The 26,852-nt window shown below is 40.9% G+C and overlaps 1 protein-coding gene across 5 annotated transcripts; it reads right to left on the bottom strand.

The window, feature by feature from the left end:
* On the bottom strand, positions 1–25,875 carry LOC115427735 (high-affinity choline transporter 1-like). Of its 5 annotated transcripts, none has more exons than XM_030146438.1 (9): positions 25,601–25,875; positions 16,751–16,943; positions 16,378–16,491; positions 15,647–15,802; positions 7,805–7,953; positions 7,534–7,677; positions 4,673–4,826; positions 4,378–4,595; positions 1–1,283 (listed from the first exon to the last, which is right to left on the bottom strand). In XM_030146438.1, exons 2-9 carry the CDS (start codon positions 16,932–16,934, stop codon positions 726–728), a joined length of 1,677 nt encoding a protein of 558 aa, XP_030002298.1. In that variant the 5' UTR covers positions 16,935–16,943; positions 25,601–25,875; the 3' UTR covers positions 1–725. The 5 variants fall into 5 exon arrangements, with proteins under 5 accessions (XP_030002298.1, XP_030002300.1, XP_030002299.1 ...); XM_030146441.1 differs by lacking the exon at positions 25,601–25,875 and having other exon boundaries at positions 726–886; positions 985–1,283; positions 16,751–16,979; XM_030146440.1 differs by lacking the exon at positions 25,601–25,875 and having other exon boundaries at positions 4,537–4,595; positions 16,751–16,980.
* Positions 25,876–26,852: the final 977 nt, after the last annotated feature.

The following is a 26,852-nucleotide window of genomic DNA, read 5'->3' on the forward strand; positions in this document are numbered from 1 at the left end:
TGCACACACAGAAAAAAAAATTCTTTATATGTACAAAATTACACAGTATGTAGCAACAATAAAGTTAAAGTGATAGTGCATGTGTCGGCAGCATAAGCAGCAGTTACAGTGAAGGAAAGTGGCAATAGTGACTTCAGCAGCATCATAACCTGTTAAGGTGCGAGGTGGACAGTCTATAGGGGCAGTATTTGGGGGGTGGAGCAGTTCAGCAGACTGAAGTACTATGCTCAAATATTATGAACAGTTACTCACTGTTACACCTGGCTCATGCCGCAACAAAAGGAAGGCTGCACGCACAGTTCAAAAATAAAGGGAACATTTGTTTCAACAAAGGAATAAGCTAAACTATAAACTAAAGGGTCCCCTGGCAGGGTGGAGGTCCATGAGGTGTGGAGGGCAGCCTGCCATTAAGCTGATCCAGCTGGTTTAAAAGGGCCTCATGCAGGAGCATGCAAGTGCTCTCAATTCATAATCAAGCCTGCAACACACAAAGCAGACCACACAAGCCTGCACATACAGCAGTAGGCTGGGGCTGTAACACTCACCTATGCATGCATCTGTTTGAAGTGACAATAAATTCATAACTGTGACTAAGCTTCAAAAAAATTAAATAAATGATCAAGGTTCAAGGTGACTTTATTTGTACCCGTGGGTAGATTTGTTTTGCAGCAAGCTCTCACTCACTCATGTAGTCATGTAGTTCTATGAAAAATACTTGTGTCCCATCAGCCCAACTGATTTGTCAACATTGTTCCAGTTTCCGTCTGCTCTTCAGGGTTCTCCTCTTCCTCTGTTCTCTTATTAACATCATTTCTTCTTAATAACAGTCTCTGTGGCACTTTGTTGGTTTTCACTTTGAAAACGTCCCACCTTTCAGGAATCAGTCCTGTGTTAAACAGCAGTGAAGCCAAGTATGAGATCAACAAAGTGGTGAATATGGTGGACAGCATGCAGATCGTCTGAATGGGAGCGCGCTGGACATACATGCCATCCTCACTAGTGCACCCTGGGAAACGGAGGATAACAGGCAAACCGAGTGATGGCTCCCCACTCAGCACCTTCAACAACACTCCAACCAACAAACCCATGACGGCGCCGTAACCACTGGAGATTTTAAAGAAGAGGATGCAGATCAGTTGTGGGAATATGATAGTGTAGGTTATGCCTGAGCCCAGGATCCAGAAAACCATGATGCTGTGGCTCACAAAGCTGAGTGATGTGCCACTCACACCCACTAACACCACAGTGACACGGATCACCCACTGGAGCTCCACGTCTGATGCCTGGAGAGATGGAAGTCAGAGAAAAATACAAGCAAAAAAAATGAAGTCTAATTTTATCACAGGCCCAACCCCCCTCAAAGAGCTGCACAAGGTTTTCAGTCACACCCCGTGGCACAAAAAAGTGTTCTGAGTTGTATGGAATGGGATGATTGTGACAAAAATATCACTCCTGCTGATGTTGTTAAACTAATTATCAGGGAAACACGTGTCACATTATGTCTGAAACACTGCAAAGCATATAATGTGATCTGGAATTGTGTAAATACTAAAAAAATATAGTCTGCCCTTTTTTTTTTAAACCCTGTTGTGTTGTGAAAAAAACTCAACATGTGGGTGACAATCATTCTTAGTTGTGAGAGTAGAGCACAGGTCACTTTGTTCTGCCCTGAGGGACATAAAGTCTCTAAACCAAGACTGCAAACACGTTTCACCCAAACTATCTCTTGCTATCTTCTTTAGGAATGTGTGTATGCGTGTCTGTAATTGTGATATCCAGCGGCGGCTACTGAAACTATTTTTTGGTTGGGCGCAGTATCAAGGTCAGTTTTCAGCTGCACTATCACCACTACCAAAGTACATGCACCATTATTTAAAAATATTAATTAACATTAATAAAATGCACAATATGTGTTTTTAGTCATGTATTTTTATATGTAAATTTCACCCGTCTATCCTTAAAACATGCACATTTTTCTACGACTGTTGTTAAGGTCAGGCATGTCCCTGACAAGGGTCATTTCCACTGACAATATAGTCAATACAATTAGACCAGAGCTGAAGGTACTGCAGGAAGATCTCATTAAAAAATATATATATCGGCTAAAATTTGCTTAGAGGTCTTATTTATGTCTTTGTGCATAAGAAATCAATATAAGTGAATCCCCAAAGGAATTCTGTGTTGGTAAATGCAAGTTTTACAAATTTACAGGATTTCAGTTCTGTTGCAACATGTTGATGGTCATATGAACTATGTTTTCAGGTCAAAAATGTCCAATTTCATCACAATTAATGCTATATTTTCATGTCACAAATGGCCAAGTTATATTTTAACTGGATTTACCTGAAAAACAAATATTCTATTCTTTTAGATTCCCCAATTTTTCTTAAGAGATTCTATCCTACATATTACGTTTTATTTTTACAGGTTGCAATATGGAGTATGGTGCTGATCCATCCTGCTTATGTTACGCCAATACATACATTAAGAATGTCACACGTCACTTTTTAAATCAACAATTTTCTAATAATAAGCATTTTTATAAAGAAATAACAATTCTATATCATTATTTACTCTTTAGTATGATGATAAACTATACAATAAATAATTATGATACTAGTTTTTGCACAGGGATCATTTCTGGAAATGGTAACATGGCTGCCGAGCATCAGTATGATGGGATCCGTAACAACCATGTCACATCCGTCCACTGCCACATTTTGTGTTTTTGTGTCAGCTGTTATTGTTTTAGATCCACAATACTAACATTTATGAATAAGAGGATAATTAGCAATAGTAAGTATATAAGTTTATTACTAATAAAGTACTGACCAGATCATCATGGGTAATGTCACGTCCGTCCACCAGTTATTTATGCTCTTTCTAAAGCTATTTTAAGAATTCTATTCTAATTTATTTTCTTCTATTCTGTGTTATTTTATATTCTATGCTATATTCTGTTATTCCAGTTCACTGAAAGATTATTCAATTTAAATACACATGCACTTCTCAAATCCGTCCACCAGCAAAAGTTTTGACATACATGTGCTATTCAGAATCCAATATTTCTGAAAATATAGCTTCCACTGTCAAATAATACCAGTAGTCTGTACACAAATGTATTAGCATTATTTCAACACAGTTCTATGCATTTCTTACAACTTTTTTTTTTTTTTTTTGACAAAAATGGCCACTCCTTTGACCCCCTAAGTAAATTTTAGCCGATATAACATTACGTGCCCCACACTTTCAATACCCCTCGGACAAATATAGTATAAGATTCTGTTGAAAGTTACTGCCCTATATAGAAAGTTAAGCCCTATGTGACCTATATTCAATGGGCTTCTGCTCCATGCCAAGATGCATTCACAGTATAAATTTGGTCCAGATATGTCAATGCATTCTTCAGATAATGCAATTACGTTGTTGAATGGACAGACCAGACAGACGGACAGACAGATGACAAAACGATTACAATACCCCTCTGGCCAGAGTTGGCAGAGGGGTAATAAAATCAACGTAAGTGCTAAAATATGTTAATAAAACCACTCATACAGGAGGCGATCTCGCGCCTTGAGCATCGTTAGCTGATTGTGTTAACTGAACTATCCAGCTGCTGACTTATGGCTCAGTAGTATTACTTAAGGACCTATTCACTGATTCCATTTCTGAGGAGGGTCTTGATTCTTTTCGTGATGTGACGTTTACTCCTGTGGGTGATGCTTTGGCACACTTTTTTGCACCCTGGGGCTCTCCTATCTCTTGTATTGGAGGGGGTCTACTGCGCATGTGCCATTTATAACAAGAGTGGATTATAGTAAACAGAGAGCCTCGGGCACGGATTTTTGCACCTCAAACGGGAAACACAAGACTTGACTGACTAAATGACCAAAAACATTGTTATACTACACTTGAATTCAGATTATACACAGTACTTAACGGCTGGATCATGTATAACTCATTTATCTAAATATTGTTTTTGTAAAAATTACTTCAGATGATTCCTAACGTGTTCTTTTTCATGTGAGACAAGTGGGGTGGTGCCCTTGCACCCTATACTGACAAGCCGCCACTGGTGGTTTTCCTAAAGGGATATTTACAGGGGTCAAGGTTTATCCTTGCCTATGTCACTATTTATGTCTGGAAGAGCTTTGCACAAAATAAAATGCAAAGCAAAATATGAGATTAGTTACATGAAAATGAATAATCCAGATATGTACAGTACTGTGAGGTAGGATATAACAACTGAAACCCCCTGTGCATCTATACATGCAAAAGTAGACCTAAATATATAATGTGTAATGCAACAAAAATCGTAGTAAGCCTTGGAAGTCAAATGAAAAATAAAAAAATTACTGTCCTTTTTTGGGCTCTTACATTTTTCCTCAGGATGTTCTTATAGACATTGGTAGAGAAGATGGAGGCAGCTGATAACAGAGCTGAGTCAGTTGATGACATCACAGCAGCAGCTACTGCTCCAATACCAAAGATGGAGATATAATTTGGTGTGAGATACTGTAAAGCAATGGGCAGAACCTGGCCTGTTTCTCCACGGTCATAAGGAGATGGGGAGCCATATGAGGTCATGTTCCAGTCTGAAAGCAATACAAAACAATATGACACACTGACATAGCTGTTCATGATGATCTTACTATTATCATATATGCGCTACCTGTTGATGCTGCGACTGCTCCAATTAAAACAGATGGGACTCCCAATATGAAGACGATGGGAGCTGCAATGAAGCAGATGATCCTGGCTGTGGCCGATGAGGAGGCTGACAGGGTCCTCTGATGGAAATCCTGACAACCCAGGTGACCAAGAGTCTAAGACAGAAAGAAATCACTGAGCTGACTTCCAGGGACCTTACATTTAAGGTTTTCTTCTCATTAAAGGTTGAATGTGTGATATCAGTTCTGTCAAACATGCATGAATGAGTGCATTTGTGTGAAGAAAAGAAGGACAAAGGTCAGATGTTGGATGTGATGTGTACAGCTCTGCCTGGAAAACAGTTAGTGAGAGACCCATCCCCCTCCAAAAAAAAGGGGCTCCTCTCAGTTAATAGTAACAATCACAACAGTTTGCAACAGAAAATATTTACCCACTACCCACTTTGATTTCATCATACTCACAGATACTTTTATAACCAGTTACACACCAATAAACTTGACCCAGCTCCTCTGCACCTCCTCTGGTGCCTGGAGTAGCAATTTAAGGAGCAGGTTATGAAGACAGAGGGAGTACGTTATCAAGTGCACGGGCCCTTGATGAAGCATCTGCCACAATGTCCTCGGTGCTTCTAATGCATAGGTGTCAAACTCATTTTAGTTTAGGAGCCACATACAGCACAATTTGATCTCAAGCAGGCTGGATCAGTGAAAATAATAATATAATAACTTGTGAATAATGAGAACTTCAAATTCTTTTCTTTGCTTCAGTGTAAAAAAGTAAAATTACATTATGAAAATGTTTACATTTACAAACTATCCTTTCACAAAAATGTGAATAACCTGAACAACCATGAACTACATGAAAATTCTATAGAAAAATAAATGCAATTTTAACAATATTATGCCTCAACTTATCATTTACACAGGTGCATTATACATCACAGTGGATCTACAAAGGTACAAAAATGACATAATATTTTTACAATTTAGAGATGAAACTAAAATGACTTTGACACCCCTGACAATTAATGTCTTCAGTGTAATTTTTGCACATTGTAAATTCATCCCTCAGGCTGGATTGGAACCTTTGGCAAACCAGTTTTGGCCCATGGGCCGTATGTTTGACACTTCTGCTCTTATGTGATAAATATCTAAGCAACACATTTGTAAAACTAGAAACCATTACATTCGTCTACAATTCAGGTGGTTCAAAGAGTTCAAAACATGATTTGTTTGTGATCTGTGTAGATGACCAGAGGAGCACTACAGTTTACATAGATGTAATGCTCTATTAAATGTGTGAGGGTTGGAACATCACCAAATAGACACAACTACTTATTAATAACAGCAGACAACTCAGTAGAACAGTCACTGGATAAATGGCCAACTAGAGCATCCAGGTCATGCAAAGTTTCTTCCACACAACTGGCTTTTGTCAAGTGAATGCACATCGTCATCTTCCAGATGAGGTGAATTGTTTTCTGAACACAACCCACCAGGAGGAGCAACAAGTTCATGTTTTTTTTTTAGTTTTTTTTTTTTATGTTTTATGTTCTGAAACTCCACTATACTGATCTACTACTACTGCTGTTCCTTTCAAAAGTTGTCACAGTAAATTATCTGCTTCCATCTGACCTTGTCTCCTGCATCTTCTGTCCTATGTAGAAACTAAATTTCACTAGCCCTTTTCACAGCTACACACAGATGATGCCCAAATCCATGAACATAGTCAATCAGGTTTTAAGGAACTTATCTTATGTAACTTTAAGTCATGGAGGAGAATCAACAATCCATGCATAGTTTGTCCAAACACAAGTTCATTTGCTTTCCTGTACCACTTCTCTAGCAGCAAACAACAGCCATAGCAGTCCCTCAACCCAGTTCTGAATTTCCTTCATGCAATAGTTGCACAGCAGAGACGTAAGGGTCTGATGAACCTCTCTAATGGACCTTGGCTCTGTGCATGATACATAGAAGCCTTACTACGCTTCACTCCTAGCTGTTAAAGTAAAAAGAAATGTGATGAAAATGTGTGCCTTGGTCAGTCTGGATGACTGTTGGTATTCCAAAAGCTGAAATAAATGTTCTTAATACCTTAACTACAGGCTTTGTTGTAACTGTGTGAAGTGAGTAAGCAGTTAGATACCCGGTAGTTTGACACATTACTGTAAGGAACTGGCATTACCAGATTCTTAATGTGGCAATGGTCCAACACAATCAACAATGTGATGAAATGGTTGTGCTTCAGCAGGAAGCAGAGGTAAAGGAGCTGCTTTTTTTTGTTTGATTTGGTTTTCCAGTCATTTCACATATGTGACATGTTCTGATGAACTTAGATGCATCTTTTTTCACCATGCCAGAAAATAATACTTCAGAATGTCATGGTAAGTTTTGTGGACCCCTAAATGTCCCGAGTGCTCATGTGAAGTTCTCAGGAGCTCTTCTCTTAACTTGGAAGGAACCACAATCTGAAACACACACAGAGCAGTACTCTGTATCTGAACACACTAGCAAAAAGCTCACCAAGTGTAGGATCAAAATAACATGTAGGACATGCATTTCAGGGTGTATTTGTGTCATGAAAAAAGGACAAAAGGCAGTGAGAGCAGAGAGCAGACTCAAATCGAGACAAGAGCCAGAGTCAGAACCAGAACCAGAACCAGAATGATAGAACAGGAATATTACACCACCTCAATAGACCGACACATACATACAAGTGTGTTTATAACTTAAAATAAATAAATAAATTAAAAAATCGCCAAATTACAATAGTATTTTTCAGGGGATGCCCAAATTCTTGCATATGTTTATGTATATATATTTGTATCAACATATCTACTTAATTACTGCATGTGGTCCTTACCAATAATAAGAAATTATCAATCCACCTCCATGCCCTGTCACTGTCCACTGTACCGACCCAAGGGGCCTGGTAGGTGAAATTAAAGGCAGACTTTGTGATATCAACTGAATGTGGATTCATCAGGATGAATGGGACACACAGCCACTGCAAGAAAAACAAAACAGAATACAAATTTTTGCTATGCATACTTTTACCCTCATTGACCAGCCACTCCCTTCAAGATAATTACAGAGCAAGTCTTAACAAGATCAAGATATTTCACTGAACCTACCAAGCTAAAGAATATGAGAATTAACTGTATAACATCTGTGTAGGCCACAGAATAGAGGCCTCCGAGGAGTGTGTAGATGATGGCGACTGCAGCAGAGATCCAAATGCAAATAGTATAAGACAAATCCAGGATGACACTCATTGTTGTACCTACAGCACAGAAGAAAGTCACACAAATGTCAATTTATAGACTCTACAGTGCAAATTTAAAATAACACTTTAAACACCCTCAGAGTTAAAACCAACACTCACCCAGTGTTTATATGGGAATCACCTCTGAAGTGTTCAAATCAACTCTGTGGTAGTTAATAGTGGTAGTTAATTTTTAACTCGTTACACTTTAGTGCTCTTCACTGCTCTTCCTGTTCACCACTGGAGGACCAAGATGACATTCAAGTTAGAATGAGGGTTTTCTTGTCTACTGTAACACTTTCCTATATCATCAAAGGTGGTGCTGCTCATACAATGAATTTAACTCTCTATTAACAGAGAGCTAATCTAACGAACTTTACATGAAGATAGAGCTAAGTTACTGTGGGTGAGGATGAAACATTTTTTTATTGAACATCAGTCCATATATGAATGTAAGGATTGTCATCAACTCTCCAGAGTACTTTACTTATGGTGTTACATCACTGATCTAAAATGCTGCTGTTATAACCTGACATCTTCCATGACACACCCCCTTGAAACTGTCCCTGTTACTAGTTGCTTCTCCATTGGACATCTGTGCAAAACTTCACCGATATTTACTAAATGTCGAAAAAACAGTAGGGCTTAATGTCCTTTTTTCCATTAAATCACAAATGCGATGATTTTTTGTTTATTTATTATCGCGAGATGATACGAGAAGTCATTCAATAAACATGGCGACAAATGTAAATATGTTGTTGATTTACAGATATATTCATTATTATTATATATTACCCCTCGTTCTCGATCGAGGTGAAGTTAGCAGCGGGTTGGATATTCGACGGACATTCAAAAGCCATCGGCTTACTATCAATAAATTACTGCTCTAATTGTTTTTCTTCAATAATTTCTCAGTCATGTGACCCAGAGACTCCAAACCTGTCTCAAATTATTATAATAAAGAGGACCTTTAGCAAACACCACTTAATATTTCTCTCCAGTCTATATTAATATTTTTTATGAATATTATTCATAAAAAATATTAAAAATAACATAAAATTAACAAATGTCACACAATTTAAAACAGTTTTTTCCTTAGAGATACTGTGTCTCTAAATCCATTAAGTAAATCTTTGGTCTGATTAGATAAAAACTTTTTGTTTTGGAGTAAAAATATCAACACATTTAATTGACATGTTGCTGCACGGGTGTGCATTTTCTGTAAACATACCTGTAAAAATGAATTAAATACTTTGAAATTTCATTTGGGAAGAATGCTAGTTAGGACACAGCTTCTAGTGAGTTTGTTAATAAAATATACCTGATAATTATTTTTTAAAGCAAAACCTTAAACAAACAGAGTTGACACTGATGTCAACAGAGTTGACATGAATAACAGAGTTACCACCCATAGTAAAAACAAAAACAATAACATTTCTGCCAGACTCTGAAACCTTTAAAAACCTTTAAAAATGTAGAAATGATTTTTAATATCTCTCCTGACACAATTTGTGATATATGATGCATTTACTCTTCTTTAGTTAAAGTTAGGGCTTAGCCTAACTTATGAGGACATGGCCTAACTAGCCTAAAGTCCCACTTCTTCATCAATGAGTTATATTTTTCAAGAAATAAGTATTTATTATTAAAGGTGCAATATACTGTACAACTACTTTGAAATCATATCATCAAACAAAGAAGATAGAGGTTTTGATAGAAGGAATAGCAAAACAGGCTTGTGTTTAGAGTTATGGTGGGCATCATATCAATTATGGTGAGAACAAAAAAAGAACACTGCCCATCTAAAAGTCCAAAATTTTTTTACCAAAATCTGTTGCTAAAAAGTGCACCCTTATTTAAAGCCATGCATAAATTACAGAATATACCTTTAAGACACAACACACTAGACTTTTCAGTGACATACTGTCACATTGACAACCCTAATAAAAGACATGTGTCTCAATCTATCTGTGACTTACTGTACAGTTACTTTATAGAAGATAATTATAAACTCATGGACCTATATAGCCATGTAAACAGATACTAGTCTAACCTGGATAGCTGTGGTTCAGGGTCTGGTTCTGGACTTGGTGGTGGTTCAGGGTCTGGTTCTGGACTTGGTGGTGGTTCTGGTGGTTCAGGGTCTGGTTCTGGACTTGGTGGTGGTGTCATCTCTGAAATTCTCTGCCTTCCTGCTCTGCACCTCTGCTGAACTGCTCTCCAGTACCTGTGTTTTTGTCTTTGCTCCCTTTGACTCAAATCTGCCACTCTGCTCGTCTGCCCTGCACTTCTTTTGTTCCATCTATCTCTGTCTTTTTGCACATTTTCTGCTCTCCTTACAGAGTCGGCATCTTGCTTTCCCTGTATTGCCGTTGCCTTTCTGCTGCTGACAGCTTCATCTTCATCTACCTACAACATATGATTCAATTTCCTTAAAGTAGAAAGTTATAGTACTGATGTTCCCTTTATAGCAGTGGTTCTTAACCTGGGTTCGGTCGAACCCTAGGGGTTCGGTGAGTCAGTCTCAGGGGTTCGGCGGAGGTCAAGACTCACACTCCACTCATTAGTCGGGTGTGTGTGTTGGGCTAGGTCCGTGTTTGTAAACAAACGGCTTCGGAGACTCTTTCTCTGATTGACATCCAATATACACGGTGTATTGTTGTTGCTTATAGCACTACAACACATCCGGAAGTGTTTATAATCTCTTCCACTCGTCTGACGATGAATTATTTTCCACATCGTTGTTATGACTTTTGCTACTTCCTGTTAACCACGGAGGCAGACATGTGTAGCGTTTGTTTACATTTTCGGTCACCGCACTGGTCAGTTACAATCATGTGACGACCGACGCACCGTCGCGAATGGAGAAAGAGAGTGGCACTTGCCAAGGTGAAGCCACGCATTTCTGAACTGTATATACTATAAAGTTTATACTATATGAGTCCGCAACCATAATAAATGTGAATATATCTGTGTATATTAAAAAAAAAGTAAAATACCTCAAAATACTCTAATAAGATTAGGAGCATTTGACTCTGCAAGTCACTGTCAAGTGTCTGTTATCATTAAACTATTAACAGAGTTGACATTTTCTTAGATTTTTGACCTTAACTCCATGTACTAGATGAAAATGAGATACAACATGGCATGTCTTTCATGATTGATTCACCATGATTTAACAATAACAGAGCTGACAAGTAATTAATCTACTAAACATTGTGTATCCTAAACATTTTGTATAAAATAATGGGAGAATGGTCTCATGGTTTTATATGAATGCTTTGGAGATTTTTATGGAGTTTTATAACAGAGATAACAGAGTTGACCAGAACGTATAGACAGACAAAGAACTTATTTATTTAATACTGAAATTTCATGTAATACAGAAAATAGATATTCTGTGGAATTGATTTTATTGATGTTATTAGAGTGAGCACAAAAAAATGAAAATTATATCAAATTATTTCATTGTAATTCAAGTTCAATGTATGAATCCTGAGGCGAAGACAGTCAATTGTAAATGGGGTGGGACTTCTTAGGCTAATGTTTTCTGCATACACTTTGTCAAAAATAAACAAAAAGCATTATTATTTGTTAAAGTTTGATTCAATTAGTAGTATTATTAAAAACTGATTCAATAAAGATTTGTCTGGGGAGAAAAAACAAAGGGTGTATCTGGGAGACGCGAAATGTACCCCCAATTCTGAAATAACCCATGTACAAAGTTTTCAGGAATTTCAAAATTTTAATACAGACTGGAGAGAAATATTAAGTGGTGTTTCCTAAAGGTCCTCTTTAGTATAATAATTTGAGACAGGTTTGGAGTCTCTGGGTCACATGACTGAGAAGCTATTTAAGAAAAACAGACATTTTTTCATAAAAATATGAATAATATTCATAAAAAATATTAATACAGACTAGAGAGAAATATTAAGTGGTGTTTCCTAAAGGTCCTCTTTATTATATTAATTTGAGACTGGTTTGGAGTCTGGGTCAAATGACTGAGAAACTATTGAAGAAAAACATAAATTTTTCATAAAAATATGAATAATATTCATAAAAAATATTAATATAGACTGGAGAGAAATATTAAGTGGTGTTTCCTAAAGGTCCTCTTTATTATAATAATTTGAGACTGGTTTGGAGTCACTGGGTCACATGACTGAGAAGCTATTGAAGAAAAACTTTTAGAGCAGTAATTTATCAATGGTCCCTAAGGCGATGGCTTTTGAATGTCTGTCAAATATCCAACCTGCTGCTAACTTCACCTCGGTCTATCTTGTACTAAATTAAAAAATGATTGGGTTTCCTGGTGTGTCCACACATACTGTGACATGTTTCTTCTTCTTCTATTTCGCTTGTTGTAATGTCCGTCAACATCCGTTTTTTAATTCACCTGACTCTAGTTGCGAAAAAAGCTCTTTACATTGCAGTTTTGCATGATTTACCATTTGCTCTACATCCGAGAAACCACCTCTTGACAGCGCAAAAACTTTTAATCGAAAAATGAGACTTTTGGCGGAATCGTCGTTTTTCCATTAGGTAAATTTTTATGCGCAAGTTATATTTGCGCAATTTGAGGGACAGTGGAAAAGCGACTACAGTTTGCTTCGCTGCTGTCTCCTGCCTGTCCCTGTCTCCTCATCACCAACATTGGTTTCACCTGGGACTCCCCGCTGCTGTCCTCTCCCTCACCATTCCACACCTGATCACTCTAACCCATTCCAGCTGTGCCTAATCAGCAGCCAGGCCAGTATTTATGCAGCACAGATTCATCCACCCATTATCAGACTGTCTTCAGAACCTGCCAGACCTTCCAGCATTATCCTGAACTCTCTTCCCTGTTTCTGACACCGACTGATTTTGACCGCGTCTCTTCGCCTCAGTCCTGGTAACCTGACCTGTTTTTTGTCTGTGACCCTGAGTTCTGTGAGTCTGGATTAGTGATGGTGTGAATATGTCGAATCTTTCTGGCCAAATGTTTCATCAAAAGCCTGATCAAACAAGCCCTCATTTAATGGCTCATTTGGGAATACTGACATCTGCTGGCATGTTACATATGAGCTGGTGGATCTATCGGTATAATTATTGAAGTATTGTCAAAATCTCCATTTGAGGTCTGAATGGTCAATGAAAACTGTAGATCTGTGTGTAAAAAGGGCCATCAGCGCCTCCACTGCCTTAGAAAACTGACACACTTCCACATTGACCGAACCATTTTAACTTTGTTTTATCGTTCCTTTATTGAGTCTGTTTTATCTTTTTGTTTGGTGGCATGGTTCGGTCAGACCTCAGTTGCAGAGAGAAACTCACTAAATCAAATAGTGAGATGGTCCAGTCGCCTGATTGGTGAGTCCCAGTCTTGTCCCGCCTCCCTGTACGCTAAACCGGTGCAGAGGATGGCTTCATCAGTTCTTAACAATGACTCCCATCCTTTACGAGGTGAATTTCAACTCCTTTCCTCTGGACGGAGGTTCTTAGTCCCAAGGTGCAGGACACAGCGTTATAAAAATAGCTTTGTTCCTGTCGCTGTCACTGAGCTCAATAAGAAATGGTGACATTGCACTTTACTAACATATTTAGTTATTTATTCCATTTCTTTGCTCTATTTATTATTATTGTGACTTCAAATTTTTACATTTGATGTTCTTATCCTGGTTTTTATCCCAGATTGTTTTTATTTAATCTTTTCTGGTTTTTATTGTGTTTTTATTGCATCTTGTTTTTATTTATTTGATCTTATTTATTTTATTCTTTTACTTATCCGTGCTGCTATACAGATGAATGGTGGAACACTGAACACTTTTTGTCCTGTCTTTTTGTCCTGTCTGTAAGCGTGATCAAGTGCCTGTCTTGCATGTTCAATGTATGTGTTGTTGTAATGCCAAGGCAATCACCTAGACTGCAAAACAAATCTACCTACGGGTATAAATAAAGTGACCTTGAGGTCTTGTAAAGCCAGATGAACTAAATTTATCCAGATCATGGTAAGTAAAATTGGTGGTATACCAGAGTGTCAATAAAAAAGTATTGTGTACAGTATGTGGCTGTATTTGTGAATAACCAGTTGCAGAAAGTGCTTGTATGACTAGGATATATTTGTGATTAGGCAAGTTGGGTGGGCAACTGGGGGGTGCTTTACTGATTTTTATTCAAGAATAAAAACATTCTGACAGTGTTGGGGGCTCTGGTGATTCCTCCTTTTTGATATAACTTCCCCAGCCATAGAATGTGAAAACATTCATTCACAGGGGACTGATGAGGCAAATCTAATCACATACTGAGGCCGTCACAGGCTTTCAGCAAAAGGGGCCTCATTTGTATTTTGTCAAACGATACAGGCTCAATTTGGACACACCCCCTTTGCTTGATACAGGGTTCGGAGCTTGAGTGTCAGACGTTACATCACAAGCCTGGATTTTCATGGTATTGACTCTGCCTGGCCCGACCACGTCTCTTCACCTCAGCCCCGGTAACCTGACCTGTCTTCTGTTCTGGACCATGTCTCCCTGCCTGCCCCCCCCCCAGTAAACCCACCTTCCTTCTGTCTTCAACCACGTCTCCTGTTCCCTTCAGTTTGTATTCCTGGTTACGACTTATTCGCCTGTCCCTGACACATTGCCTGCCTGTTCCTTGTCTGTGCCTCCGCTCTGTCAGCGGACTCAGCTGGCTTTGGTTTTCTCCTCACCTCATGTTCAAGCCTCAGAAACTGTGTTAAAGGGGTCATATTTTGCTAAATCCACTTATATTAGTCTTTGGTACATTTATTAGTGTATTTGGACCCTGATAGTCTTAAAAGTTTGAATTTGAACCGCCCAGGTGCTGCAAAGCTATCTATTGATTTTGGCAAAAATCGAGTGGATTTCTACAACCAGTTTTAATTACTGCTTAACTGGTTATGTCTATAACTATTTACGTCACGACATTTGCACATATAAGGTCAAAACTTCCGATGAACATTTCTCCGAGTACGACATAATTGTTTGTCAGCAGCAGTGGTTGTAGTCCATACTGAAAATATGTCCAAACTTTGAGCTGATTACCTAAAATGTTCAGGTGTTATTTGAACGGGACAGAGCACCACAGCCAACAACCTGGAGGGGGCGGGGCCTGAAGCAGCTCATGTGCATTTAAAGGGCCAGCGCTCCGAACGACCTTTCTGGTGTCATTACTCAAAAATAGGGTTGAAGATGGAGCTGTGGAATGTAATTAATGAAGAATTCAGACCCAAGCATAGCATTTACAGTTTATGTAGACTGCAGGGAAATGTTTTAAACTGCATCCCCCCCCCCCCCCCCAAAAAAAAAAAAAAAAAAAGCATCATCCCCTTAAATCCTCCAGCCTGGAGAACAAACTACGTATATTCCATTCAGTCTGCTTGGATTATTATTTTCGTTTATAATAAAGACTCTTTCAAACTGATTCTGAGTTCTGCAGTAACTGCATTTGGGTCCTATTCTCCCTGTTACACTCCAATGAAACTGAGGAATTTCCTCTTCCCACAGACCTTTTTAACACCACAGGAGTGTAAAAACGTCACTCAAATCAACATAACTCTAGAAAGGTAAGACTGCTTGATTTTCTGTGTATATGCAGAAACCTCACTCACATTTATCTTTGTACAGGAATGTCCACTCAGTTCATCATGAAATAGCCTTAGTTTATCATGACAGTTGTAACTTCAGTCAAAAACTGGAATAAGTGTCATTACCTAAGCCGATAAGAGTTGCTGTTACCCAGAACACGTCAGAGATCACCAATGCCATCGACAGAAACCCACTGATTACATTTCCATACTTGATCTGGAATGGGTCCATCATCGTCATGTATTTTCTGTCTCTCATTGTCTTTGCGAAGAAAACTCCACCTTGATAAAGTGTATGATACAGAAACAGGTTTGTGTCTCTATAGCAGTGATATTTCATGAATTCCATCTACACAAAACTGACATTAAGTTTCCTATCATAGAATAAAAACACACTTAAACCTTTTATTTGACAGAAAAAAGTATAAAGTGCAAAGATTTTCAGTTTTTTCACTGATCGACATGTTTTGCTTTTTAAATAAAAAATTTAGATTTTGGTGCCTTCAATTTGTGACATCATTTCTTCTTCTTCTTCTTCTTCTTATTATTATTATTACTCATTTGAAAAATAACCTCAGTTGTTGCGCTTTTGAAAGTGGAATTTTTGCCCATTTTTGGTGTGAACAAGAATTTAGTTGCTCCACAGTCTGGTCATTTGTCTGATTCTCCTCTTCTTAATTTCTATACATTTTCAGTAAAACACAAAGGCTGATCCTCTGCAACTAAAGCTAAAAAAATTGGCTTTTGAAACCATAAATAAGTCATTGTGGAATAGAATCAATTTTAAATGGAACTGATGACATTTATTTTTTCATAAGTTAAATAGATCCATAGATAATTGGATAGTTTGTCCTTACCGACAATAAAACACAGAGGTGATGTTATTATCATGACAGCCCAGGTCAGTCCCATGGTCGGGTCATAAACTGCCTCTGACAGACCAACAATGTAGCCTCCTCCAACAAATGTTGCTGAAGTGTTAGAAATACACAGCTGAGTTAGTGTGACAGATGGGTGATTTATCACCGCCTTCACAATTAATGTAGGTTTTAAAATAAAAAAAAAGACAAACTAACCAAAATTCTTGACAGAAATAGGCTATGTACCTCTGCTTTTGACTTGAAAGATGTAGGCCATTAAAATTTCTTGTTCTGTATTTCTGTTACTGTGTTTGTAATTTGGTTTGTATATATCACCACACCTAGAGCTGGATTTTCTGCTCACACTTACCAGTCATGGTGAAAATTCCCACGGCCAGACTGATCCCTCTGTTTCCCAGTAGAGTGATCTCAGTCCGGTCTGCATCACTGTTCTTCTGCAGACGCTTGGACTTCATAGAGGCCCAGATACCGGTGCCCAACACCAGCAGGTAGAAGAAGACCATTGCCACCAGCCCTGGGATGTTCAGACCCATCCTCACCAACTGAGATAGATGTGATTAATAACAGTCAACAACACCTGCTTCAACATGTAAGACCAGCAGAAGGAATTCCAATAGTTGTATTAATACTTTCCCCACCCACAAAAATAATACATGACCAAGTAAAGGAGTGTCACTGTCTTTCATTCCATAAGATTTCTACCAGTGGCGGCTGTTTGTCTTTCAGAGAGGGGAAGCTCATTGTCACCTTACATTAAAAAAAAAAAAAAAAAAAAAAAGTCAAGTTATTTAAACATAAATTCGGCCCTCTGTTCCTTTTTAAGAAAATGGTCTGTGATCTTATCATATCAACTAAACAAGAAAACGTTGAAATTATGTTAAATTGAAACAAGGAAGTACAACGAGTGTATTTTTTTTTTTACAGTGCAAGAAATGAACAAGTAATTTCGTAGTGGTTTCTCTCTCCATTTCACAGCAGAATCCACGACGTTATTAAACTGAACTCTGTCAAGTGAAGGAGTAGATCTCAAAATAGCTGTCAATCAAATGGGATTCAGCTTTTCGACTGATCCTCCAATCAGTGCGTGGAAGCCCGGTGTCCAGTCCAGCCGAGGTCCGCCCACAGCTGAATGGAATTCACCCCCAGAGACGCCGAGCGTCCGGGGGCGGGACAACATTGTGGCATTTATCCAATTACTGTCCAGTTTTGAAGCAATGAAAAAAACTGTTCCACTCAGTCCCATTGAAGTGCATGGACGCCGGGCTTCTACGGGCAAATGCACTGAGCAGAGATCGTATAAGAAAACAGCGCAACTGGAATGTATGAGAAGTGAACAACTGTCATATCAGTCCCTGGACTCCAGCCTGTTTTGTCTGTTTTGCCTGTCTTGTCTGTCATTTCCTGTTTTATTTTGTTAAGTTCTCCTCTTGTGTCATGTCTGGTGTCTTTGCTTCCCTTCCTTGATTGTTCCACCTGTTGCTGATTACCTGTCCCCGCCCTGATTTGTTCCACCTGTGTCTCATTGTCTTCCCTCCCTCTTGTGTATATAAGCCCTGTGTCTTTCTGTGTTCATTGCCAGTTCGTATTTGCCTCATGTGTCTACTTACCAGCATTTCTTTGGATCCTGTTTGTCTGCCTGCCTGTCTGTTTTTGACCCGGATTGTTTCCTCGATGCCAGAGTTTTTGCCTGTCCCCTGTCTGTGCTTCTGCCTCTGTGACCATTCCTGTGTTTGGCCAAGCATGAACCCAGCAGACCTAGACCAGGTCAGGGAGGCTATCCGTTTGCAGGGACAAGGGTTGGGGGGGCATGAGCAGGTCCTTCATTCCCTACTTGACAAAATGAACCAGTTATCTCCTCAAATCTCTCAATCAACCATCACCCAGGTCTCCGTGCCGTCCCAGCCGGTCGAACCCGTGGCCCCTGCTCCATCCGAACGAGCCCCGGATGAGCCTAACATTCCTCTGCCAAACAAGTATGCAGGTAATCCAGAGACTTGCAGAAATTTTTTCACTCAGATCCAGTTAATTTTTGATGCTCAGCCACGTCGTTTTTCCTGCGACACTGCTAAGATAGCATACGTGGCTAGTCTGTTGGAAGGCCCTCCCTTCAGTTACTTCAATGCTCTGTTTGAAAAGGAGTCCCCTGTAACACGTTCCTATGCCAGTCTGTGTTCTGAACTTAAACGTGTCTATGATCACCCCATTCGGGGTCAGCAGGCTGGTCAGCATCTCATGAGGCTGAGGCGGGGGGCGTACTATAAGACAATATGTTTGTGATTTTTGCTCTCTGGCAGTTGAGTCAGGATGGAATGAGCAAGCTTTAATAACTGCTTTTCAGACGGATCTCAATCATTCCATTGGCTGTGAGATGGCGCTCCGTCAGGAGTTAAAGACTTTGGAGGATGTCATCGTGGCTGCTATCCGGGTCTCTGACCAGATGTCTGTTTGGCACTCTGAACCATCGTGGACCCACCCATCGGTCCCGTCGGCTGTAGGTAATCATTTTCATAAGCTTCCTGTCCCAGTAGCTGAAGCAGGTGACGGTCCTAAGGAGGAATCCATGCAACTGGGCCGTACTCGTCTCTCGACAGAGGAACACCGGTGCCATCTAGCAGCAGGGCTCTGCCTCTACTGTGGACAAGATGGTCACCGTGTAGTGACTTGTCCTAATAAGAACAAATCAGCTTCAGGTGAGGACAAGTTGCTAAGCCGTATTGTTTGTGTATCTAACTCCTCCCGTCTGCAACCTCTGGTCCTCCTCAGTTCTGACTCCCTGTCGTTACAGCATCCAGTGTTGATAGATTCCGGTCCAGACCCCAACTTAATGAACAGTAACCTCGCCCTGAAGCTGGGACTCGGCCTGTTGCTCCTTGAGCGGCCACTGGAGGCAAAGGCTCTGGATGACCGCTTAATCTGCCGTATAACCCATCGCACTCAACCTGTGACTGTCCGGTTCGCCGACAGTCATTCTGAGACCCTGTATTTCCATGTCTATCAGTCTGAAGCTCACCCTCTCATCTTAGGCTACCCCTGGCTCCAGCGCCACAACCTCCGCATGGACTGGAACACGGGGGAGGTTCGGGCATGGGGGGAGGGGTGCGCCTCCTGCTGTGGGGGGGTTAATGACTCTAATTCTCTGTCCCAGTTCCCTCACGCCACTGTGGTTTCGGTCCGGGCCTTAAAGGAGGATGAGGCGGATTTCCCGGCCCTCAGTAAAGTACCAGAACATTATCATGACCTGAAACAGGTGTTCAGTAAGGCTCGGGCCACGTCCTTACCCCCACACAGACCCTATGACTGCGCCATAGACGTCCAACCTGGAACCTGTCTCCCCAGGGGAAGGTTATATTCCCTGTCGGGCCCGGAGACCGCCGCCATGCAGAAATATATTGATGAATCATTGGCGGCGGGGTTGATTCGGCCGTCCTCGTCGCCAGCGGGGGCGGGTTTTTTCTTTGTTGATAAAAAGGACAAGACCCTGAGGCCCTGTATTGATTACAGGGGTCTCAATGAGATTACCATCCGCAATCGATACCCGTTACCCCTGATGTCGTCAGCCTTCGAGCTCCTGCATGGAGCCTGGATCTTCACTAAGTTGGACCTTAGAAATGCATATCACCTGGTGAGAATCAGAGAGGGGGATGAATGGAAGACTGCTTTTAACACTCCCAGTGGCCATTATGAATATCTGGTCATGCCTTTTGGTTTGACTAATGCCCCTGCTGTCTTTCAGGCCCTAGTGAACGATGTTCTCCGTGACATGCTTAACCTGTTTGTGTTTGTCTACCTAGACGACATATTGATTTTCTCCCCTGATGAAGCTTCGCATATCCAGTATGTCCGTCAGGTCCTCCAGAAATTGCTCCAGAACCAGCTGTATGTCAAGGCTGAGAAGTGTGAATTCCACCGGTCATCTGTCTCTTTCCTTGGGTTCATCATTGGTGAGGGGAGTGTCCAGATGGATCCGGAGAAGATCAGCGCAGTCAGGGATTGGCCTACCCCCACATCACGGAAAGAGGTACAGAGGTTTCTGGGGTTTGCTAACTTTTATCGTAAGTTCATTCGGGGGTTCAGCAATGTGGCTGCCCCCTTGCATGGTCTCACCTCCCCCAAGACTGTTTTCAGTTGGAGCCCGGAAGCTGAGGAGGCGTTTAGACGTCTTAAGAGGGCTTTTACTTTGGCATCTGTCCTGTCTGTCCCTGACCCGGCCTTGCAGTTTGTGGTGGAGGTGGATGCCTCGGATGTGGGGGTGGGAGCTGTGATCTCACAGAGATCCCCGAGTGGCAATAAGCTCCACCCCTGTGCTTTCCTTTCACGGAGGCTGTCTAAGGCCGAGAGAAATTACGACATCGAAAACCGGGAGCTGTTGGCTATCAAGGTGGTGTGACGCACACAAAATATGTCGTTACGTTTTGTGTTTATGTTGTTTTGAACTGTAGAAATGTTTTCCTGTGGAAAAAGAAAGAGAAGAAACAGTAATTTTAGTCATAATGGCTGCAAATGTAAATATTTTATAACTGATTTAATTCAGTGGAGTTTATCCTGGATACCTCAGCTTGGCCAGCAGGAGGCAGTGTGACGCTGTGCTTCTCTCTATGGACTCTCTTTGCTAGCGACGATCGTTGCTTTCTCACTCTGCTGAGCGAGGCTGACCGGGGAAGAAGCATCGTTGCCTGTCTCATAATTTTTATCCTGTTTACACAGGTTAGTATGGTTTGAAAACTTGTATATGAATACAGAAATGTCATTGAACACCAGGGATAAGACACAAAACGTTTTTTTAGTCAGTTTAATTACGTGAACTTATGAACGGGTGGAGTATTGATTTTTACTTTCTGTTTCATGTCGGCGAAAATGGCGCCCGTCTTTTGTTTGTCTCAAGGTAGAAAGCTAGCAAAGTTTATGGCTCCAGCACATTCATGGTTGGCTAAATTTAGTGTCATGGTTTTGAAAACTTTTGATGAAAGTCATGTGTGTATGTTTTGGTGTATGTTTACAGTTTAAACACATTTATTAGTATTGGTTATCAGTCTTCAGCTCATGTTTTATTTTTGTTCATTTTATCCTGTTTCCACAGGAACCTTTTCTGCTTATGGGTGTCCATTGTGAGACCTGTAACAGTGGCGCTAGAGGAATGGAGACACTGGTTGGAAGGAATGGAGGTCCCGTTCCTGGTTTGGACAGACCATAAGAACCTGGAATACCTGCGATCCGCCAAGCGTCTTAACTCCCGGCAGGCCAGGTGGGCTCTCTTTTTCACTCATTTCAATTTCTCCTTGTCTTATCGGCCTGGCTCTAAGAATGGTAAACCTGACACCCTGTCCAGAATGTTTTCTCCTACTGAATCTGTCCTAGAATCTGAAATGATTTTCCCTATTCCTGTGTGGTGGGGGCTCTTCAGTGGGCTATCGAGAAGTCTGTTATGGAAGCTGTGAAAGACTGTGACGTCCCGGAGGGGGTGCCACCGGGCCGGCTGTTTGTCCCTGTTTGTCTCCGCCCGCAGGTTATCCACTGGGCCCACACTTCCAGGATGGCGTGCCACCCGGGTGTTTAGCATACGATGTTCATCATTAAACAGCGGTTCTGGTGGCCCGGGATGGATAAAGAGGTGGCAGAATATGTGGCTGCGTGTCCCACCTGTGCGTCGTGCAAGTCATCGCACTCAGCTCCAGCCGGTCAGTTATGCCCCTTACCAGTTCCTAAGAGACCATGGTCTGATATTTCCTTGGACTTCGTGACAGGTCTGCCTCCCTCAGACAGTAACACTACTGTGCTCACTATTGTGGATAGGTTTTCTAAGATGGTTCATTTTGTCGCCATGCCTAAACTCCCTACTGCTAAAGAGACGGCTGAGGCTCTGCTGCATAATGTGTGTAGAATCCATGGTTTTCCTAAGGACGTGGTGTCTGATGGGGGTCCACAGTTTGTGGCCTGCTTCTGGCGGGCTTTTTGCGCCCTCATAGGGGCATCTGTCAGTCTCTCTTCTGGTTATCACCCACAGAGTAATGGACAAACGGAGCGGGTCAACCAGGTTTTGGAAGCCGGCCTACGGTTGTTGGCCTCTCACAATCCTGCCTCCTGGAGCCGTCAGCTGATTTGGGTAGAGTTCGCCCACAATTCGCTACCCTGTGCCTCATCTGGCTTGTCTCCGTTCCATGTGGTATATGGATATCAACTGCCCCTGTTCTCTTCTTCAGAGAGGGAGGTCAGTGTTCCATCTGCCTAGGCCCTCATTCGACGCTGCAGGAGGACCTGGCTGCGGGCCAGACAGACTCTGTTAAAGTCCGTCGGATATTATAAGACGGTGGCGGACCGCCGCAGGACCCCGGCGCCGGCCTATCAGCAGGACCAGTGGGTGTGGCTGTCCACGCGCCATCTTCCATTGAGGGTGGAAAGCCGTAAGCTGGCACCCAGGTTTGTTGGCCCGTTTCCCATCTCAAAAGTTATTAACCCTGTTTCAGTCCGTTTAAGGTTGCCAAGAACCATGAAGATCCATCCCACATTTCACGTCAGTCAAGTCAAGCTGGCGAAGGAAAGCCGGCTGGTACCCCCCACCCAGCCCCCACCACTGCCTCGGCTCATCGATGGTGAACCAGTGTACTCCATACGTCGACCCCTAGTGGCCCGCCGCCGTGTAAGAGGATTGCAGCACCTGGTGGACTGGGAAGGCTATGGACCAGAAGAACGGTCCTGGGTCCCAGCTTCCTTCATCCTGGACCCGGACCTCATCAGGGACTTCCATCACCGCCATCCTGAGGTCCCTGGGCCGTCTGGGGCTGTCCCTTGAGGGGGGGGTACTGTCATATCAGTCCCTGGACTCCAGCCTGTTTTGTCTGTCTTGTCTGTCATTTCCTGTTTTATTTTGTTAAGTTCTCCTCTTGTGTCATGTCTGGTGTCTTTGCTTCCTTTCCCTGATTGTTCCACCTGTTGCTGATTACCTGTCCCCGCCCTGATTTGTTCCACCTGTGTCTCATTGTCTTCCCTCCCTCTTGTGTATATAAGCCCTGTGTTTCTGTGTGTTGGTTGCCAGTTCGTATTCGCCTTGTGTGTCTACTTACCAGCGTTTCTTCGGATCCTGTTTGTCTGCCTGTCTGTTTTTGACCCGGATTGTTTCCTCGATGCCAGAGTTTTTGCCTGTCCCCTGTCTGTGCTTCTGCCTCTGTGACCATTCCTGTGTTTGACCTTTTTGCCTGGATTAACGGTACGTGAGCCTGCCTTTCCCCAATGTCCTGTTGCCTGTCTGCTAGTCTCTCTGTGTATGACCTGGTCTGTCTCCTGACTCTCCTTTGTTTTCCCCTAGTCGGGTTCCCCTCGTGTGCTCCCGACCCGGGCCGTGGGCTTTCTCATTCGGGTTCGGACTCTGTGACGAATCCACTAAGCAGTTTCACTGAAGACGCATCCATTACCTTTTTGTGTGACCTGTATTTTCTGACTGTGTTTAATAAACACAATTACATTGTATTTTTGTCTGTGGGTCTTGCATTTGGGTTCAGTCCTCATACTTCCAGTCCTAACAGTTCTAACATATTTGTAGAAATGAAATGTCAACACAACCGTACATATTTGACCATTTAATATTCGTAATTTTAGGGGAAGCCAAACTTCCCTTGCAGTCTATGAGAAATCGCCTTTGATTTCTACGTATCTATGATGTTCTAACACATAAAGAAATGTAGGCCAGTGATTCCCAAAAATTTTAAGCTCAAAAATCCAAAAGAGAAATCTGGTATCTCCTCGGGACCTGAAAGTACAAAGATATATCATAAATCATTTCTGGTCCTGAACCAGCATTTTGGAAACAAAGTATTGGGATATCAATAGCTATAGGTGTCATCTTTATATTATTTGGAAAGGAAACAAGAAAATGGATGTGTGGTGTGTGTTAAAGTTAGAACACATATGCATTTATTTAAGTTATGTTTATTAGGTAGTGTGTGGGAAAAACTTTAATTCATAGTGATTAGTTCATCAAAGTATAATACTAAAAACACTCACTGTATTGGCCTGGATGATGAAATTTAAATGTTTCTGATCTACATAGTCCTGATACACTGTGTGATGCATTTACCCTGCCGAAATTTTATAAAAAATACCATAATACACTTTGCAACACTAAAAAATGTGTTGTACCCATTTCACTCCTGACAGACATGGCTGTATTTAAACAACATTGACAAGGACATAGTTCACACAAACTATCCCCTTAAGTACACGTGTGGGCATGTTTAGCTATGTTTTACTTGAATCAGATCTATTACTAGGCAAGAGGCTACAAACTCTATCACCTAAACTGACGCAATGATTGATTTGCAGGATTAAGTAGGATTTAAAGGTGATTAGTCAGAAAATGCTTTCTGAACAGGATTCAGAACTGTCTCCCATGTCTCTTTGTTTTCATGAGATTATTCTGATAAATATCTCATACATAAAACATCCAGAGAGACTTCTGAGAGTTCCTTGTTCTTCAGCCTTTTGAAATCTGTGGACAGACAATGTCACATCTTCACTGCTACAACAAGTCTGTACTTGGTATATGAATACTATAGTGGCAATCAAGCTACAAAAAATGCCACTTGGGGATTTTGAAGCCATTTCCAACTCATGATGGTGTGTAAAAACAAGGTCTGCCATGGATGTGCGTTTAATATTTTATTTTCTTGCAAATCTTAAAAAACAATTACAAAAGGGGCTGAATGACTTAAAATGAGCTCATATACAAAAGGACAAAAAAAATTACTAATAACACCCATTCACGGTCACACACACAGGCACGGTTGAAAAACTGTGTGGCTTCCCATGGCTCAAAAATCTTCTCTGATCACTTGTGTCTCCCTTATATAACCTCTGCCTGGCTAATTACTACCTATGCCCACAGGTGTGCAGGTGACCCTAGCAACCAAGTGCCTCACCACAAATACACGCCCACTTTCACACATACAAACACACACACAGAGCACAAATCTAAATTGGCTACAACAAATACATTCAAAACAAAACAAGTTTTTCAAGTTTTGAAGTACAAAACTACACTACCTACCTGTATAAAGTCCATCAAGAGTGTTACCATCCAAGAGTGGATGGTAACACCCTTAAAATATATCTTTTTATATCTTACATATGAGAAAAACATGTATAAACCATTTAATTATATTATGTCAGTATTTCATTTATATTTATTATTATGACATTTGTTGCTGACCTCTTGGCCCCATGGCCAGACTGATCCCTCTGTTCCCCAGTAGTGATCTCAGTCCGGTCTGCCGCACTGTTCATCTGCATTTGCTTGGACTTCATGGAAGCCCAGATACCGATCCCCAGAACCAGCAGGTAGAAGAAGACCATTGCCACCAGCCCTGGGATGTTCAGACCCATCGTGCGCTAACTGATGGAAAAATTAGCTCTCCAGCTGCAAACATGTAAAACATACAAGACAAGCAAGTGCAGCCTGTTTCAAGAAGAGTAACAAATCATTTCAGTGCCCTCACCCACAAGAAAACCATGAACCTAGTAGAGGAATTCTGTTTCATTTTGTCCGACAAGGTCTCAGCATCTTAGATTACAATAGATTAGATTAGATAGAACTTTATTGATCCCTTAAGCAGAGCTCTCCAGGAAATTCAGGTTCCAGTAGCAGCACAGCACGTTTGTACAAGTATAAGAAGAATTACTTGATTTAAAAAAAAAAAAAAAGAAAAGAAAAGGAATAACAAAATAATAACAGTAATAACTATCAAAAGAGTGGTAAAAACATTATCAATAGCAACAATGATTACAGTGATAGTAATAACGATTACAAAAAATAAGTAAGTAAGTAATAATAATAATTAATAATAATAACAATAATAATGACTAGAAAAGCACTTGGAGAGTGCAGACCTCCGCCAAGGCAGATCAGTGCCCCCCTCCCAATCACCACCAAAATTTAGTAATTTGTTCCTTGTGCCAGTATCAACATTTCCTGAAATTTTCATCCAAATCCATCCATAACTTTTTGAGTTATCTTGCACATGGACAGACAGACAGACAGACAGACCAACGCTGGCAAAAACATAACTACCTTGGCAGAGGTAATAATAATAATAATAATAATAATAATAATAATAATAATAATCTAAACAGGGAGTCAAGGGAGTTGCTATTGAAGGAAACACAGCTTTCAAAATGTGCAAATTGAAGTGAGAAACTAGATAAGATCACAGTTATACAAACCAAGGAAAACAAAAGTGCTGAGCAGTTTAAACTGGACTCTTAAAATCAGCTGGAATACAGAAAATGTAAAAAATTCACACGTGCAATTCCTAAAGCTGACAGATGGTTTGGTATGATCAAAACAACTTTTAGATTAAATCTGTGGAGGACTCTTACACACACACACACACACACACACACACACACACACACACACACACACAAATGTTGTTGCTTCTTTTACATTAGTTTTGTTGTGTTAC

This window comes from Sphaeramia orbicularis, chromosome 10 (genome assembly GCF_902148855.1).
Source record: "Sphaeramia orbicularis chromosome 10, fSphaOr1.1, whole genome shotgun sequence".
Lineage (NCBI taxonomy): Eukaryota > Metazoa > Chordata > Actinopteri > Kurtiformes > Apogonidae > Sphaeramia > Sphaeramia orbicularis.

Bases quoted from the DNA above. Each gene is read 5' to 3' on its own strand.
- LOC115427735 (XM_030146438.1), bottom strand. From the start codon at position 16,934: ATGGGTCTGAACATCCCAGGGCTGGTGGCAATGGTCTTCTTCTACCTG. The intron at 15,803-16,377 runs GTAAGGACAAAC...CACTTTATCAAG, and splicing joins ACCTCTGTGTTTTATTGTCG to GTGGAGTTTTCTTCGCAAAG. The intron at 1,284-4,377 runs GTAAGAGCCCAA...CCATCTCTCCAG, and splicing joins AGAACATCCTGAGGAAAAAT to GCATCAGACGTGGAGCTCCA.